We start from the raw sequence: 19,168 nt of genomic DNA, 5'->3' as shown, positions 1-19,168 counted from the left end.
ATTATGAAAAAATTAATTGATCATATTTGCAAGAAGAGTGTTGTTATCTATGTTAAGTTCCTCCAGAAGCAACATATATATGATTATAAATAAAATAAACTGTTAATAAGTACTTAATCAGCAATAGGGGTTTTGTAAATAAGTATATTCTGGGGAAAGGTTATGATCCACAGTCCCAGAATCAAGCAAAAGTGGGTTCCAGTCCCGGCTCCACGATAAGACCAGCTGTGTGGTCTTGGGCATGTTACCCAAATGCTCTGAGTCTCAGTTCATCATCTGTAGAATGGGTAGAACAGCTGCATCCACATCACAGAACTGTTGTGAGATTTAAAGGACACTGGTACACGCAGTGTACCCTGAGCACAATGTCTGCTCTGTTAAGTACTGAATGTGTCTGTAACTGTTACCGCAGCTTTATTTTTATTTTTACAACGGTGCTTCTGTCAAAATGCAAGAAATGTGCCTACTGGCTTTTCTTTCTTTCTTTTTTCTTTTTCTTGCTGTGTTCTAAGATTCATTGTCTGCGTACAACACTCAGGGCTCCATGTAGCACGTGCCCTCCTTATTACCCTTAATACCCTTAATATCTGATCATTGCTGACGCTTTCTGACTCGAGCCTCTCCTTTTCGCCTCCAGGATTTTTGAGCGATTCCCTACTGAGCAAATGGACCATGACCTGACACCTGCGAACTTTGTTACCAGTCTCGGTAAGAGACTATCGGGAACATTCGTGCAGGAGTTTAAATATTTACCCACCATTGAAATTTTCCAATGTTTTCAACCATGGGGCTTGCTTTTCCTTCTGTATAGTCCTATTTTTTCCACACAAGCCCCTTCTTTGGGGCCTGGCAGCACTATTTATCCAGTGCCATTTAATTGTCCTTTTGGAGAGTCTGAGGAACTTGAGGGAAGGGTGGAATAGCAAAGAAATTTTATGACGCCATTTTGGTGTTCTCCATGGACCGAACTCTGCTAATTCTTTACAACCACCTCTCTCTGTCCTCTCAACTCTGAAATACAGAATCCATTAGGTTTCCCATTTTTTTCTTTTAGTCTTTTTTTGTTTTTAATAGGAACTGGCTGATAGTAAAGTCACAAGCTTTATGCTGACAGATTAGAACCACTGAAGCTGAAAACAAAGGCCACGACAATAGCAAGAAGCCCCAGGGTTTTCAACAGGAAGGAAACCGGGAAATCCGGAGAAGCTTTTACTGCCCGGGTCTTCAAAGGCTTCAGTATCCGTTGTTTCTGGGTGAGGATGGCACTCTTGGCTCCCTGCCACGGCCTGGGCCCAGTGAGGCGGTACTGGTAGGAGTTGCAGGGTCCAAAATAGAGCTTCACAGCCAGTTTGGGGTCTTTCAGCAGGAGAGACAGGATGTCTGGCTTCGCACCTATCTCTAAGGCGAGCTCGTCCAAGTAGTCGATGTAATTGGTCTGCAGCGTCTGGCTCTGGCTCTTTCCAAACCTTAATGAAAAAAGTAAAAAATGGCGGATTCACAAAATGTTCTAAGTTGCAGAAGAACAGGAGGTGTTTGACAGCGCTTGGAAGAATGATGGGCTGAGTGAGTAAAGGAGGTTCGAATGACTCTGGTGGAAGGTTCGAACTTCTCCCGTCTGGAGGCCCGTCTCAGATTGAGAGTAGCTGTAAAATCAAGAGCTGGTTGGAAGTCTGAGGAATGGGACAAGGTTTATAACCACGATTACTATTGGATATTTAGTAAGCGGCTTCAGTTCTCCGGGCAATACACATCAGTCAGGATGGCTGCAAAGATTCGTGCGCTGACACATATGAAACCCTTGCTCAGTGTCTTGCACAGAGGAGACGCTTAATATTTGTGTGTTAAATTATTAAAGTAGTTGGCGCTCTGGCTGGCATAAAACAGGTTCTCAATAGATGTTAGATTAATTAGAATTTGACCAGGAGACAACCTGTATGTGTGATGTCAGGCCCCCCGAGTCTACTCTTCAAGGGTGCTTGGTCACTGGTGGACCCCATTTTACCCTATCATAGAGCATCCATCTACTTTGGCTTCTCACCGACTCCCTCTGATTTACTTTGATAGGACGTCCCCCAGCTAAATTTTCAGAGACACACATGGCCACTGTTACTACTGCTGCTCTCACCCCATTTCCTCTCTCACCACAGAATCTAACACGGACATCATACAAAACTGAAATAAAACAAGTCCAGGAAAAATGTCCCGATTTGGTAAAATTTTTATCTTTTATGTAGTTGGTCCTACTTTTTTATTTTTTTAAGATTTTATTTATTTATTTGAAAGAGAAGATGAGAGAGAGCAGGAGCACGGGGAGGGGTAGAGGAAGAGGGAAAAGCAGACTCCCCACTGAGCAGGGAGCCCGAGGCAGGGATCATGACCTGAGCCAAAGGCCGATGCTTAACTGACTAAGCCACGCAGGTGCCCCATGGAGTTGGTTCTTAAACTAGTATCACCTGGGGAGGGGCACCTGGGTGGCTCAGTGGGTTAGGGCCTCTGCCTTCGGCTCAGGTCATGATCTCAGGGTCCTGGGATCCAGCCCTGCGTCAGGCTCTCTGCTCAGCAGGGAGCCTGCTTCCCCCTCTCTCCCTGCCTGCCTCTCTGCCTGCTTGTGATCTCTCTCTGTCAAATAAATAAATAAATCTTAAAAAGAAAAAAAAAGAATCACCTGGGGAGAACATAAAAATAGAAATTTCCAGATTCATCCTGAGGTTCCAATTCAGTTGGTCTGGGTTGTGACCCAGGAATTTGCATTTTTAAGAAACAGGTAGGTGGGTAGTTAGGTCACCCTGAGAAATATTGCTTTATGTAAGGAATTAAAAAAAATTCTTACAGATTGATTCTTTTTTCATTCCTCTGGATAATGTCGGCCATCATAGTCCTCTCTGAGGGCAAGGTACACAAACCTAGAAATAAAAGACTGGTTTGAGTGGTGGGTTTGATTCAGTATCACTGCTTTTTCTAGTAGTTGGTTCCTACCATTGAGCTTGGCCATTTACGCATCTTACGACAATCAAGGCAGCTTGGTGTTGCTGAACTCCAGGCTGGGATGAGTTCTGTGTGGTCTGCCCTTAAAGGGAGCCCAGGTTACAGCGAGACCTCTGAGGTGGAGTGCGTAAGGGAAGAGGCTGGAGAAGGAAGGTGAGCCTGAAGAGCCAGAAATCATGCCAGGTGGGTTGAGCTCTATTTTAAAGGTGATGGGAAGCCATGGAAGGGTTTTCTGTAGGTGGTGACAAGATCGGATTTTCCTTTTAGAAAGATCCTTCTAGCTGGTGAATTTTGGGAAATGGGCTCTAGGAAAGTGAGTCTAAAGGTAGCAAGACCAGTTGAGAGGCCGTTGAAGTAAACCTGGTGGGAGTAAAGTCAAGCAGTGGGGACAGAGAAGGTAGATTGGTGCAGGAGTTATCACTGTGTGCTTGTGATTCCATCCCTGTCCGTGGGTGTTCTCGGACATGGCGAAATGGTCAGTTTCCCCTGGATATAGTTAGTCATCAGACATACCAGAGTCAATGAGTCCAAAACCGAGCTTCACTGAAGCTCTCCTGGTCAGACTAGTATCTTCCTCCACATGTCCTCTCTTTATTCCTGGCTCTGCTGTCCACCCAGTTCCCATGGCCAAGATCTGCAAGTCATCTGTGATTCCACTCTCTCTCTCTCTCTCTCATTTTCTACATTCAGCCAATCATCATGTCCTGTGGATTTTATCCCTGTTTCTCACATTTCATCTTCTCCACTTTGTCTTTCTGCCAGGCTCAGCTACATCATATTTCAGCAGACTTGCAGTGGCCTTCTCACTGGTCTCAAAGACCTCATTCTTTTCTCATTTCAAACCTGTCTTCCATACCAGTGCTGAAATAATCTATTGAAAATGTAAGTCTGGTAATGTTTATTCCTTGCTTATAACGTTTCATTGGGTTCTCTGGTTGAAGAGCTTTCTAAAATGGAGATTTTAGGTCCTCAGGTCAGACTTAATCAGGGTCCCTAAGGATCCAGGTGATTTTTATGTATGGCCAGATTTGGAAAGAACTGATCTACATTTTATATTGTAAGCCTTTGAGCGTACGTTACAAGGCTTCAGTGTCCTGGCCCTTCTCCTGAAAGATTATTCTTTAAAAATCTCTCATCCCTCTCTGCCTCATATGTTATGCTCTGGGAAGGTCAAATAGCTTGTAATTCTCCATATCCATCACGCCTCTATGCTTTGGCTCAAGAGATTCTCTCTTCTGCACCTGAGAAACTCGGTCGTCTAGCAGGTTTTTCTTGGCTACATGCCCTCATTTATCCCAGCATGCTGCAAAGCACCCTTCTCCTTCTTTCTATGCACTCCATGCATCCCTCTACCAAAGCATTTATCTTGGTATGTGGAAATGATCTGTTCGTATTGCTGTCTGTCCCACCAGGCTCCAGCACAAGGCTAGGTATTCAATGAGTTTTGGTTGAACTCAATTGAACCCTGGGGTCAGGGAGATAATGGCCTCCTGAGGAATGCAAAGTGCTATGCAGATCCTTAGACCAACCCTTTCAATAACCTTATAACTTTGTAAGGATCCGTGAGGTTGAGCTTCTTAACATATTGAGAGTTAATTTGGAGTTAATGTAGAGGCCCTGGGTCTCTAGATTTGCACATATTCAGAAGAAATTATAAACATCGTATAGGTGAAGTCAGGAGTCAGAGATCCTTTCCTTCTCAACTATTTTTTCATGATTCCAGGAAAGGATAATATGTATTTAGCTTTATGAAAATTGAAATTCTCTGAACTTTCTAATATTTTAAAGGGATGATTACAGTTCTTTATTATTATTTTTACTATTATTATTGTTATTATTTTATCTCTATATTTGTTATTTTGCAAATTCTCCACTAACTTTTTAGGACATTAATCTCACGAGAGTTGCCTACGTTTGGGCAACTTCTTCCTGGCAGCCTCCTTATCTAAACCTGTTATTGAGCAAACTCCATCAGAGATAAAACCCTCAGCCCCTCACTTTCCCACTCGCATACCTTTGAAAACCCTGGTTGCCCATCGAGCTTGAAGTTCAACAGTTGGGAAAATGGAACCTAGGGGTTGGATGAGACCAATGCATGCCAGAGTTGACTTCTCCAGGTGAGGAGGGAACATGTATTTATACAGTGAGACCATCTTATCCTCTACTTTCACAAGTGAATCTTCAAGGAATGGAAAAGAGAAAGTATATCCTGTTGCAAAGATAATGACGTCAATCTTCTCCTCCACTGTTCCATCTTCAAAGATGGCAGAAGTTTCCGTGAGCTCTTTCACTGTCGCTTTCACCTTGATGGCTCCGTAGAGTATACGACTTGGAAGATCATCATTTAGTACAGGTTCTTTCATAAGATATCTGAAACGCGAAGAAGAAAACACTTAGAAGGAACATTTAATGATATTGGGTGAGTCTTGAAACTCTCTTGATATTTTATGGGTTTGGCTCTTCAAATAAAGAGATTTCTCAACTATCCATAAAACTTTCTAGCTTGACTAGTTGATCTACCTCAAACCTTACTATCTGACTTGATTCTCATGTCACAAATCTCTCCCCTCGATGAAGAAGAGAAAACATGTATGTCCTGTGAGTAAAAGACATTTCAAAAAAGGAGGCATCCCCAAGGGCTTAAACAAAATACCATGGCTATGGTCATTCCGGTCATTGTTACCCCATCGACGTTTCCACTATTGTTTTAATTATCTTGCTGTTCTACTTAATCTCCATCTGATCATAAGTAAGAAAGGAATATTTTGTTAAATCCCCATTAGTTTTGAAACTTTTATTAAGGGATCAGCGTAAAAACCAATGTATGAAATTAAGTTTGGGATATTTGTTGATCCCAAATACCATGGAGTCTCTGCATGTGATAGCATGTGTGATAGAGCAAAGTCTGGTTGTATTTCTGGAATTCCCCTTTTCATAGATTTGAGAACCACTTTTTAAAAAAATAAGACAACATGGGGCACCTGGGTGGCTCAGTGGGTTAAAGCCTCTGCCTTAGGCTCAGGTCATGATCTCAGGGTCTTGGGATCAAGCCCCACATCGGGCTCTCTGCTCAGCAGGGAGCCTGTTTCCTCCCGCTCTCTCTGCCTGCCTCTCTGTCTACTTGTGATCTCTGTCAAGTAAATAAATAAAATCTTAAAAAAAAGAATAAGACAATACATGCTACATGTATCAGATCTCAGAACTGAGCAGTCACATGGCATTTGTTGAAAGATTCCAAAGTTCTTCTGTTTTTGTATTTTTTTTTAAGGGAAGGAGCCTGTTATCGACTAAAGAAAAATAAACATTCATACTGTTTGCTTGTGTTTATAAGATCAGTGATATATAACTTTGAGCTCAGTAGAGATTTATTTCTTGGCAAAGAGATAGTGAGTATGTTCTCAAAAGCTGCTCATGGGAAGAGCCCTTATGGTGTACAGAATTAGCAAAGCATGAGGTATCACATGGAGAATTTGGGACACATTTCCCACCACACCCCTCTGAAAGGAAGGCTTCAATCTCTTCAAGCAGCCTTTGCCAATGTTGGACAGCTTTGGGAACTAGGAAATTCGTCCCATGATCCTAGTTCTGCTTTCTAGAGCAGCTCATAATATTTTTTTCTTTTTTAAAATTTATTTTTTTATTCATGTATAATTAATATATAGTGTTATATTAGTTTCGGATGTACAATATAATGATTCAAGAGTTCTATACATTTCTCAGTGCTCGTCAAGATAAATGTACTCCTAATTCCTTTTGTCTATTACCTCCAGCCCCCCCACTCATCTCCTCTCTGGCAACTGCCAGTTTGTTCTCCGTATTCAATAGTCTGGTTTTTTGTTTGTTTGCTTGTTTCTTTTGTGTCTTAAGTCCCACGCGCGAGACAAATTGTATGGTATAGTCTTTCTCTGACTGACTGATTTCACCTAAGCTTATACCCTCTGGGTCCATCCATGTTGTTGCAAATGGCAAGGCTTCATTCTTTTTATGACTGAGTAATCTAATTAAAAATGGGCAGAAGAGGGGCGCCTGGGTGGCTCAGTGGGTTGAGCCGCTGCCTTCGGCTCGGGTCGTGATCTCAGGGTCCTGGGATCGAGCCCCGCGTCGGGCTCTCTGCTCGGCGGGGAGCCTGCTTTCTCCTCTCTCTCTCTCTGCCTGCCTCTCTGCCTGCTTGTGATCTCTCTCTCTCTGTCAAATAAATAAATAAAATCTTTAAAAAAAAAAATGGGCAGAAGACCTGAATAGATGTTTTTGCAAAGAAGACTTCTAGCTGGCCGACAGACACATGACAAGATGCTCAGCACCACTCGTCATCAGAGAAAGACAAAACCACAGTGAGATATCGCTTCATATGTCAGAATGGCTAAAATAAAAGACATAAGAAATAACAATTATTGATGTGGATGTGGAGAAAAAGAAACCCTAAATGCACTGTTGGTGGGAATGCAAATCGGTGTAGCCACTGTGGGAAACAGTGGAGGTTATTAAAAAAGTTAAAAATAGAATTATATGGAAAAAAAAAACTTAAAAAAAAAGAAAAAGGTGCACCTGGGTGGCTGTGGGTTAAAGCCTCTGCCTTTCAGCTCAGGTCATGATCTCAAGGTCTTGGGATCAAGCCCCGTGTCACGTCGGGCTCTCTGCTCTCGGGGTGTGTGTGTGTGTGTGTGTGTGTGTGTGTGTGTGTGTGTGTGTGTGTGTGTGCTGCTTCCTCCTCTCTCTCTCTGCCTGCCTCTCTGACTACTTGTGATCTCTGTCTGTCAAATAAGTAAATAAAATATTTTAAAAAAAACTAAAAAAAATAGAATTATATGATCCATTAGTTCTACTATTGGGTATTTACCCAAAGAAAATGAAAACACTAATTTGAAAAGACATGTGCACTCCCATGTTCATTGCAGCATTATTTACAATAGCCAAAGTATGGAAGCAACCTAACTGTCCATTGATAGATGAATGGATACAAAAGATGGGGTGTTATATACACAATGGCATATTACTCAGCCATAAAAATTTCCCAATATTTCTACTTCAACTTCTTAAGTATTTACTTTTTAAAAGGTATACAGAACAAATTTGGAATTGAAATTCCAGGATGTCGATGATACTCATACTGTTAAGTTGTGATTTGAAATACCACATTAGCAACTGGGCTCTTTATAAAGAGGCACCTCTGACAACCTTGCTTACCAATGAATATACCATAAAAAAGCAAAATAACTCTACTTGTTTTGAGGCTCAAGGCCATAATTTTCATGGTTGAACCACTGATTCATCTGCTGTTCCATCATCCATTTTCGAATCATTTGTGGCAGGATATTTCGGAGCATGGACCTAAACCGGGTGTGGAACACCATGTCCCAGGGGTAGCCATCTTCAGAGATCCGACCCATGACCCAGGAACCGTGTCTGGTGCTGACAAATACCTGGTAAGCAAAAAGGAATGCTGCTTAAATCAGGCCATTGTCCCTTTTGGAAAGGATCTACTGTGTAGACAATATATCACATGTATGGCTCAGAGAAGTAAAACACTTGCTCTGGGTTAGCAGGGCTGATTAGTGGCAGGACTAGGAGGTAAACCTTGGCTTCCTGACTTCAAGATTTTTTATGGTACCACACTGTAGTAACCAACCAACCAACCAACCAACCAGTAATGGAACCTTGGTTATGTGGCGGATATTCCAATATGCCCTTGCTCCTTTCTCTCCTCCATGGTACAAGATGAATAGAGAACATCATACCTGAGCAGCCTTCTTACTCAGCTCAACGGCAATGTCTGAGGCTGAGTTTCCTAGTCCAATCACCAGGATCCGTTTCCCTTCAAGTCCCCCTGGGTGCTTGTATTGGTGGCTATGGAAATACTGGCCTTTGAACCTCTCAATACCTTCAAGGGGAAGAAGAGAGAAGTCCATGGGTTATGTTAACTTCAATAAAAGTGCACTGTCAGATTTTCTTTTTTGGAATCAATCATTTGCTTGGCTTCCTCACTCCTTAAGGAGGTTACAGTGGCAAGACCAGCTGACAGACTGAAAGCATATGGAACCTGTATGCATATGGAACAGGACCAAAAGAGTTGATTTCAGGGGTTGCAGCGTACATATTTATTAGAGAATAAGATGGTTTTGATAAATCGAGTGGAGTCAGATGCTGTCTTCTGACTACCTATTATCTCATTTCAGACTGTACAGTAATACTTTAATATCACACAGAACATGTATTCTTTTAAACGTTTTTGAACATATTATGAAATGCTATTATGGTACTTGCATAGTAATTAGAATGGTATTTATCATTCTCATTTTGCAAAAGCAAACAAAAAGTAAAATGAACTAAAAACCAGGCACATAGAAAGTGAAGGATGTTTCCCATTGCAGGATAAGTCGGTAACTTACTGGATAAGCCATTTTGAAGACAAGACTGTAGATTTCCCAGAAAAATATGACTTTGTTAAATATTTATCTTTTATGGTGGGTTTCTTTTTTTTTTTTTTAAAGGTTTTATTTATTTGACAGAGAGAGATCACAAGTAGGCAGAGAGGCAAACAGAGAGAGATTGAGGAGGAAGCAGGCTCCCTGCCCAGCAGAGAGCCCAATGCGGGACTCGATCCTAGAACCCTGAGATCATGACCTGAGTGGAAGGCAGAGACTTAACTCACTGAGCCACCCAGGCACCCCTATGGTGGGTTTCTTGAAAGAACCTTTGGATCATTAGTTCTCATAGTGGGGTCCTTTGACCAGCATTATTAGCTGGAACCTGGGCACTTGTTGGAAATGCAAATTCTCAGCTTCACGACGCCACATGTACTGAGTTGGAAATGCCTGAGGTGGGGCCTCCCAAGTTGTTTTTAAAAGCCCTTCAGGGATTCTTTGAGAATCAGTGCTTTCGGGTAGAAGAGCTCACACCTGGCTGCATACCTTTTTTAAAAGGGCTGTTTATCAGAGATAGAGCACAAGTGGGTGTGGAACTTGGGGGACGGGCAGAGGGAGAGGGAGCGAGATTCTTAGTTAAGCTCTGCACTAAGCATGGAGCCCCAGCAGGGAGCTGGGGGTGGGGAGGGGGTTGGTTCAGTCTCATGACCTGAGCTGAAACCAAGAGTCAGAGGCTTAACCAACTGTCTTCCGGCTGCCCCTTGCCTGGCTGCATATTAAAATCACTTGAGTAACTCTTAACTGCTTTAGGCCTACACTATACTAACTGAACATTGGAGGTCATAAGGATGTTAGAGGGTCCACAGATGGTTTGAATGTGAGACCTGGACTGTGAACCACTGTATTAGCTATTTTCCTGAGGGCCTTCGGGGGGAAGTACACTTTCTGAGGGAAGGGCCTGGGAGGTACCAGGTCAGATGGCTGCATGGTTCCCTTGTCTGTACTCTTCCCCGTCACTCTCTGTGTGCCCATCACTGTCCTGTAGGAGAGCTTATTTCCACGGAACCTCCTCAATAACCTGTCTGAAGGCATGGCTCTGAGGAAAGTTCTCCAAGGACATGGAAAAGTCACAGTGTTCGGCAGGATAGATAAAGGCCGAGGTAGGTAGGTACATGGTGAGAAGGGCCTCTCCAACAGAGAACCGATTTGGGTGACAATGCTCTGAAATTCTGGGGAAGATTCAGTGACTTTGGAGGAAGTTACTGAGGTCCCTGTGTCATGAAGACCGAAAAATGGTATGTGGAGACTTTCATCCTTCTAGCTCTATCTAGATCTTAATACTATGCCCAGTTGCAGTAGCTAATTCTGCCTGTCAGTCCAACCTCCATATAAAATTCCTGGACATTCTAGGGTTGCAAAATTTCTCACCTCAAAATGTGTCTCCTTGGCATGTGGATAATGTTAGGCTAACATTTTTTAAGAAACAGAAGGCTTAGAAAAACCTCTAACTTTCCCTCCTAACTGCCTAAAAAAATTTAGATAGAGGACCTGCTCCAGGAAGGGGGCTGTCCCCCTGGATAACTACAGTATAATAGGAACCGGGTGAGGTAGACGGGGAGGAACACAGCAGTCTGTTTGTTGAAATTCCTCTCTGTGTCCCACTATTTCTGAGTGGTTCAGCAAACATTAGTTTACCAAACACTTACCTTTTTCATCTCCCTGTGAATTGTCATCTTTCCCTTTGTGGTCCCCAACCCTGACGTCCTTCTCTTTAGCTCCGAATGGCACATGAACAGCAGCTGCCCGACTGCCTGTGGGCCTCATATTCTTATGGACTCTCTGCATGCATAATTGCATTTCATTTTTTCCTATTAATCTGTTTCATGTTAACCCTTAGACTAAGCCCAAAGAATGTTGGAAGGTAAGAGAAAATCTTTCCTCCCCAACAACCCCCGCTCTGAAAAGCTGGGAGTCCTCGTGGGCCTCACCTGGAAACGATTCCAGCGGCATGTGAGGGAGGATGTGGTGGCCGCTGCAAACCATAACTGCGTCAAAGACAGCGCTTTGCTTCTTGCTGTTGCACTCGGTGACAACCTCCCATTGGCCCGAGGATGAGAAATCTGGGTGTTTTTTCACACTGAGGACAGTTGTCTTGAATGAACACAGAGAAGCCATCATTGAACGTTACTCTGGCATAACAGGGGCCTCACTGAGTATCCTGGGAGTGGGAATGGGTGGAGTGCACTGTATGACTCCATGTGGGTTCCATTTGAATCCTGTTCAAGCCACTTAAGACAAAGACTGCTAGGTGTCCCCTTCTCATTCTTCTTTGGCAGGGAGCTACCAAGGCTATGGTACTTTGTACAAGACTCAGCCATGGGAACCAGTCTGTTAAGGACTGAAAAAGGACTTGAGAGAGAGAGACAGAGAAACACAAAGTCTGGGCAAGATATGGAACATATGCCCATCATTCAAATGATCACATGGTCAGTATTTATTAAGAATCTTTTATGTGTCTGCCTCTGCGAAGACGGTGTGTTAGAGAAGATATTTCAGGCAAAGCACTTTGCACCGTGTCTGGCACAATGTCTGGCATCCTGTGAATGGTAGTTGTTCACATTATTATTTTTCAGAGTACATCATGTTAGCAATATAGTTCATGATCTCATTTGGATGAAGTAATTTATGTTCATTAATTTTTTTTAATGTAGCTCACACTGTCTGGAAGTCTATGAATTTTTTAGAAGTATCCATCAAGGTGTTACATCTTTTTTTAAAAATTTAATTTTTTCAGTGTTCCAAGTTTCGTTGTTTATGCACCAGTGCTCCATGCAATATGTGCCCTCCTTAAGACATCTTTGATGTGTAACAAACAACATCAAGTGGAAGTAAAGTTTTTCTCACTGCTAGAGTAATGGCATGCTTCCCTTGGTTATGAGTATTTGAGTCCCATGTACATGCTTTTCAAATTTTCAGATATTTAAAAAATGCTGGGTTGGCAATTTTTGAAGGTGTTTCAATTGAAAAAATATATGGAGATTATTAGCATAAAGCTTGTAAAGGACTATAAAATGTCCAGGCATTTTTGGCTGAGATTAAAGATTTCAGATTTGCAGTTTAGGGTAATAGATTAGTTAAAGTACTGTGAATTATTGCTATTCAAAATTTGGTTTGAGAACCAACCAAATTCAACAGAGCCTTTTACAGTCTAACATCTTGTGGCTTATAACAACTCAGAGACCAATAATGGAAATGAGTGTCCATTGGGGAACCCCTCTCTAAGCTCCAGGAAACACAACAGCAGTAATATAATAAATAAGAAAAATAGTTCTCTTGCAACTTTAACCTGATCTTTCAAAGAGCAGATAATAAAAGGTACATATCATAAGAGGGCAATATATCTGTTAAATAAATTAATAGTCATATGGACAAAGAACTATAAAAGCTTGTGGCATTAAAAATAATCTGTTATTCGTAGGATGGCTCCACCAGGAAATGAGTAATAGTTTTCTAATGTAGTACATTAGATATATTTTAATGGCATTTACAAATATAGATTTCCACCACAATCAGCTATTATAAATTAATATAATACAAACCTGGAACAAAACTGAAATTACTGAGGAAATGAGAAGTGTCACAAAAAAATTAGTTCATTGATAGACCTAAATGTGAGACAGGAATCCATCAAAATCCTAGAGGAGAACACAGGCAGAGGCAAGGGAAACAAAAGCAAAAATGAACTAGTAGGACTTCATCAGGATAAAAAGCTTTTGTACAACAAAGGAAACAACAAAACTAAAAGGCAACCAATAGAATAAGAGAAGATATTTGCAAATGACAATCAGATAAAGAGCTAGTATCTAACATCTATAAAAAACTTATGAAACTCAACAGCAAAAACCAAAAACCCCAGTCAAGAAATGACTTGAACAGACATTTCTCCAAGAAGAAAGGCAAATGGCTAACAGACACATGAAAAAATGCTCAACATCACTCAGCATCAGGTAAATAAAAATCAAAACCACAGTGATCAGAATGGCTCACAGGGGTCAGACTGGCTAAAATTAACAACTCAGGAAACAATAACTGTTGGCAAGGATGTGGAGAAAGGGGAACCCTCCTACACTGCTGGTGGGAATGCAAGCTGGTGCAGCCACTCTGGAAAACAGTATGGAGGTTCCTCAAAAAGTTGAAAATAGAGCTACCCTACAACCCAGCAATCGCACTACTGGGTATTTACCTAAAGGATACAAACATAGTAATCCAAAGGGGCACATGTACCCCAATGTTTATAACAACAATGTCCACAATAGCCGAACTATGGGAAGAGCCCATATGTCCATCAAAAGATGAATGGATAAAGAAGACGCAGTTATGTATTTACAACGGAATATTAGTCAGCCATAAAAAAGAATGAAATCTTGCCATATGCAGTGATGTGTATGGAACTAGAGGGTATTATGCTAGGTGAAATTAATCAGTCAGAGAAAGACAATGATCATATGATTTCATTCATATGGAATTTAAGAAACAAAACAGATGAATATCAAGGAAGGGAAGGAAAAATAAAATAAGATAAAAACAGGGAGGCAAACCATAAGAGATTCTTAACCATAGGGAACAGACTGGGGGTTGCTCGAGGGGAGCAGGGTGGAGGCATGCGGTAAGTGGGTGATGGGCATTAAGGAGGACACATGGTGTAATGAGCACTGGGTGTTATATGCAACTGATGAATGACTAATTTCTGTCCCTGAACTAAATTGAATTTAGATTAAAAAAAGAAAATTAGGGACGCCTGGGTGGCTCAGTTGGTTAAGCAGCTGCCTTCGGCTCAGGTCATGATCCCAGCGTCCTGGGATCGAGTCCCACATCGGGCTCCTTGTTGCCGGGGAGCCTGCTTCTCCCTCTGCCTCTGCCTGCCATTCTGTCTGCCTGTGCTCGCTCGCTCTCCTCTCTCTCTGACAAATAAAATCTTAAAAAAAAAAGAAAATTAAAAAATTAGCTCACTAATATTTATTCAGAGATATAATATAATTTTATTTACTAAGCATAGTTACTAGTGTTCGAAGTGTAGGTTATTGATAAAAATTCAGCATGTTTAGTGAGAATATTGTTTTCTTCTTGTTGATTCTTTGTTTTTGAGGGAGCAGAGGAAAGCTAGCATGCAAAATGATCCAGCCGTCCTTATGTTGCTAGAGAATGCACCATGCCACTCCCCCTAATACCAAAAATAGTTTCTACAGGCTTATGAAATGAATGGGGAACTGTGAGCTCATTTAGTACATTTTTTTTCTTAGAAATTCCATTTCTAAAGAGATGATCAGAAAATGAAATAGTAGTTTGATTTTTCCTTCTGTTCTTTCAAGGGAAACGAGGCTAGGAACCCGTAGTGGTTATAGACATTAGCTTAACTGCAGTTTCGTTTTCCATATCATCATTAGTCAAGCCCTTAGTATTAACAGGTGATTTTCCTCTTCTGCTAAAGTGTGTGTTATCTATAATATCACTACCTTTTAGGTCTTCTATTCTTCCAGCAAAAAATTGGATTGGAATACTTTGTTTTCTTCACAATTTCTTTCATTACCAGAGTAACTTCTTTGTTTACATGTGAGCTGAACCCATGTAGAGAAAACCATTCCCCCCAAAATACAATACCTGGAACTGAATATATTTTAGAAGATCAAACTTTCTGGCAAAAATCCTGAAGTATTCCAGGAGCTTAGAATGGTGCAGGAAGTTTGGAAAGTCTTCAGGCATCGGAAAGTCACTGAAACAGGACATTTCTTTGCTCGTGTTACTGATGACAGATTGATAGATACTTGCTCGGCCGTCTTCAACATTTTCCTGAAGAATCAAATAAAAAGAGTGATAATCATGTTGCATTTAAAATAATCCCTTGGTGTTTCACACTTCTTCCAAACCTAACTCTTGGGAGATGTGATCCTCTTTCATTGTCGTAGCATGATGGCCGTGTCTGGGTGATGGGGTTTAGTATATGTGCTCTATCATCCCATGGGATAGGGCCTAGTTGGGGCCCTCCACTGTTGTTCACTGGTGGGATTATTACCGCTGGTGGGACTGAGCATGGGGACGATCCTTCTTTTGCCACATTGCAGGGTATTAATATCCCCGGTCTCTATGTACTTAATGCCAGCCATTGGGGCAATTAGGCCCATTCTGAAAATTCCCCTGGGGAGGTTACACCCACTTTCCTTTAGGAACCAATAAACTCTGGGATACTGATCGGAAAACCTAAGGGAGAATTTCAATTAAAATGAATACTTCTGGGGGCAGGTAGTTTTCACATGTTAACATGAACGCACCATCTTCATTTTATGCTTTATGCAAATCAACCTTCCTCAGGTGATAAAAATGAATAACATTAGTACCAATCAAATCTTAAGCTTGAATGTAAATGCTGGCGAGTACGCTTTGGTAAAATCGGAGGTAGCTCATAGTATGGTTGAGTTTATAATTTCCTCTAAGCACTGTGCATACAGATAATATTCTTTGTGTTTAATTATATAAGAGCCAAATATGGTGATTCAGTGTCTCTGAAATCAACAGGTTCTCAAAGAGGCTTGCATAAGAACATTTAAATAACGCCACCAGAGAAGTCCTCAATAAATGCTTCTGGGCAATTTGAGGCTAGTGTTTGAATATTAAAATGCCAGAATTTATTCTTCCAGAGTTCAGGGTCATTGTATCCTTTTGTATGAGAGGGAAACCTCTTCATATTCTTTTTTTTTTTTTTTTTTTTTAAAGATTTTATTTATTTATTTGACAGAGAGAAATCACAAGTAAGCAGAGAGGCAGGCAGAGAGAGAGAGAGGAGGAAGCAGGCTCCCTGCTGAGCAGTAAGCCCGATGTGGGGCTCGAACCCAGGACCTGGGATCATGACCTGAGCCAAAGGCAGCGGCTTAACCCACTGAGCCACCCAGGCGCCCCCCTCTTCATATTCTAATGCAAACTCCCTTAGCATTCAAACACTTACACACCATTCACACCACACCAGAAAACTCTCATCACCTAGGAAGCCGGCTGACCCTAATCTCAAAGACTTAATGACTAAACTGTGGAATCTCACCTCTTTTATCAGCAAAGATTTTATGTGCATTGGGCCTTGCTGTGTCCCAAGTTCAGGATTATTAGTACCAAGATGAGTTACCAAAGCTAAAACAATGTTTGTATTTAGATTATGTCATTTAAGAGCAGTGTGTAGAGGACTTGCTAAATCAGTCTTTGTTTATAAGGATTCTCCTGAAATCTTAGCAATGGTATCATCTGAGCCTTGATTCCGGACTGATAAAGTTAAATGCGTTTTTCTTGTTCATGTTCAGAAAGGCATTTGGCTCCTGGCCTATGGTAGGCGTGAATGAATGAATGGATGAATGAATGAACGAGAAAGAGAGAGAGAGAATAAATGTGTAAGAGAGGAGCTGCAAATTGCATAATACTAGAGTCATACTGATATGTAAACTATTTCTGGATGTTTCCACACGGTGGAACACAATGCCCTTGGCAAAGCTAAGTGTCGAACTTTCCTATCCAACCAAAGTCTCAAACTTAGAAATACAGTTGACCCTCAAACAACATGGGCTTGAACTGTGTGGGTCCACTTACACTTGGGTGTTTGACAGTACAGTACTTAGGATTTTCTGATAATGTTTCTTTTCTTTAGCTTGCTGTAGTGTAAGAATATGGTATATAATACACATAACATGCAAGGGGTATGTTAATCAACTATTGATGTTATCGGTAGGGCTTCTGGTCATCAGTGGGCTATTAGTAGTTATGTTCTGGGAGAGACAAAAGTTCTATGTAGATTTTCAGCTGTGGCCCCAACTCCCATGATGTTCAAGGATCAACTATATTTCATGAGGCAGAGAATACCAATTTTTTCCTCAAGACCAGATAACTTTATAAGTAGTACAGTGTTAAACTTGAGAGTCCTAGAGTCTGATGGGGGTTGATATCCTGATTCTACCACCTTTAATGGCTTTATAGCCATGGGCAAGTCACTTAAGTCAATTCCCTCAGTTTCTCTGTAAAATGAGGTTCACTAATAATTAGGACATTGAACAATTGTTATCAGGCTGAGATTAGATAAAGTGCTTAGCACAAAGCCTGACTTTAAATAAGAGCCCAACACATGTTCGCCTCTGTTGCTATGATTATAGGTCATGAGGGTTAATCTTACTAAACCAGTCACAGATTTGAAATAGCTACACTAAGATTGTTGTACTATAGCCGACATGATAGTTTTTTCAAGCACTAATAAGATGACTTTGAAATGTGGTTGGTTACTCTGTCAGGTCAATTTTAAGGGCACTTGGAGTGATGTGAACTGGTTCTGATGTCCGAGCTCTATAGTAATTTCAGAGTCTGGGCAAGACTCCCCTCTGGGAGTTGTATTGGTGTCATTTGTCAATAATTGATGATGACATCACAATTTTTTCCCTGAAGATCATGTAATAATCTTTATTATGGTCGATTGGCGTACAGCTGTTAAAAAAATGCTTTATTTCTGCATGTACTTCTTCCTATGTTGGCCGAAGCAGATGTCTATGTGTTTAGATAAATCAGCGTAAAACTGGGGTTTGGTGAGGTTTTACAAAGGGAGAATGATTCTTATTAATAAACAAATACATATCAATCATCTCTCCTGTCCAGACCCTGAGCTTGGAGTTAGGGACAAGAATAAAAACAGGACACACAGTTTTCTATCTTTAGGGAGCTTATTACTACATTGAATGAAAATGCATTTGGACTTTTAGGATGGAAAGATGGAGACAGAATGAGATGACAAGCCCAAAACAGGAAGACACAGCTTTCAAAACAGATAAATGTAACTCATATACATAATTAAAAATGTAAGCAGGGCCGGGGTATCTGGGTGGCTCAGTATCTGACTCTTTTTTTTTTTTCTTTTCTTTTTTTTTAAGTGTCTGACTCTTGATTTCAGCTCAGGTCTTGATCTCAGGGTCTTGAGTTCAAGCTCTGCACTGGGCTCCATACCCAGCGTGGAGCTGATTTAAAAAAAAAGGCTGATTGGAGCGCCTGGGTGGCTCAGTGGATTAAGCCTCTGCTTTCGGCTCCTGGGATGGAGCCTCCCATCGGGCTCTCTGCTCAGCGGGGAGCCTGCTTCTCCCTCTCTGCCTGCCTCTCTGCCTACTTGTGATCTCTGTCTGTCAAATAAATTAAAAAAAAATTTAAAAAAAAGCTGATTTAAAAAAAATATATATATATAAAACCCAAAAATGATATTTAAGCACAAATACTAATAGTATGAATTTCCTAGTGGACAGAATATATTACAATTTATCTATTTAAAATAAATGGTCACATGATAAATATTCTCTTAATATGGAATTTTCTGAATGTCAGAAGACTATATAGCAAAATCAAATTACCTTGGTCAGTAGTAATTTAGAATTTATGACCTTTTGATCAAAGGTTGGACTGAAGTTTACCTTTGACTCTGTAAAAATAAGAAGGTTGTAAAGGCTAATCTAAGTTTAAGGAAGGTTATAAGGGTAATATTTAATCTGCTAGAGGGAGCAAGCTTATATAGTGAAAATAGATTAGCTTTTTACAAATGTGAATTACAAAAACTTACAAATATGTCATTTTCATTGTGAAGCATTGTTATATTGACCTCTACCAATCAATATTTTGTTCCCATGCTGGTGACTCTAAGCAGTTGGAAATAACACAATTGTATTTCTTTACAAATATTCTGTCATTCCAAATTTTCACTCTTTCAGGTGGACCTTATATCTATCTGCTCCATTGCTTGAAATGAGTAAGACTGAAAT

General features: G+C 40.9%; 1 protein-coding gene across 2 annotated transcripts in view; it reads right to left on the bottom strand.

The window, feature by feature from the left end:
- Window positions 1-1,064: 1,064 nt before the first annotated feature.
- The window catches only part of FMO2 (flavin containing dimethylaniline monoxygenase 2), a 28,400-nt gene continuing 10,296 nt past the window's right edge, over window positions 1,065-19,168 (bottom strand). For both annotated transcript variants that reach the window (XM_047704356.1, XM_047704357.1), the window contains exons 3-9: window positions 15,006-15,194; window positions 11,336-11,498; window positions 8,721-8,863; window positions 8,206-8,405; window positions 5,000-5,355; window positions 2,831-2,903; window positions 1,065-1,466 (exon numbers count right to left, since the gene is read on the bottom strand). In XM_047704356.1, coding sequence (XP_047560312.1) covers window positions 1,103-1,466; window positions 2,831-2,903; window positions 5,000-5,355; window positions 8,206-8,405; window positions 8,721-8,863; window positions 11,336-11,498; window positions 15,006-15,194 — 1,488 coding nt within the window. In that variant the 3' untranslated portion in view covers window positions 1,065-1,102. The remainder of the gene's footprint in view (window positions 1,467-2,830; window positions 2,904-4,999; window positions 5,356-8,205; window positions 8,406-8,720; window positions 8,864-11,335; window positions 11,499-15,005; window positions 15,195-19,168) is intronic.

The sequence above is a fragment of the Lutra lutra genome, chromosome 15 (genome assembly GCF_902655055.1).
Source record: "Lutra lutra chromosome 15, mLutLut1.2, whole genome shotgun sequence".
NCBI lineage: Eukaryota > Metazoa > Chordata > Mammalia > Carnivora > Mustelidae > Lutra > Lutra lutra.
The sequence above is the reverse complement of the archived record's forward strand: the minus strand, read 5'-3'. Positions and strand labels throughout refer to the sequence as shown.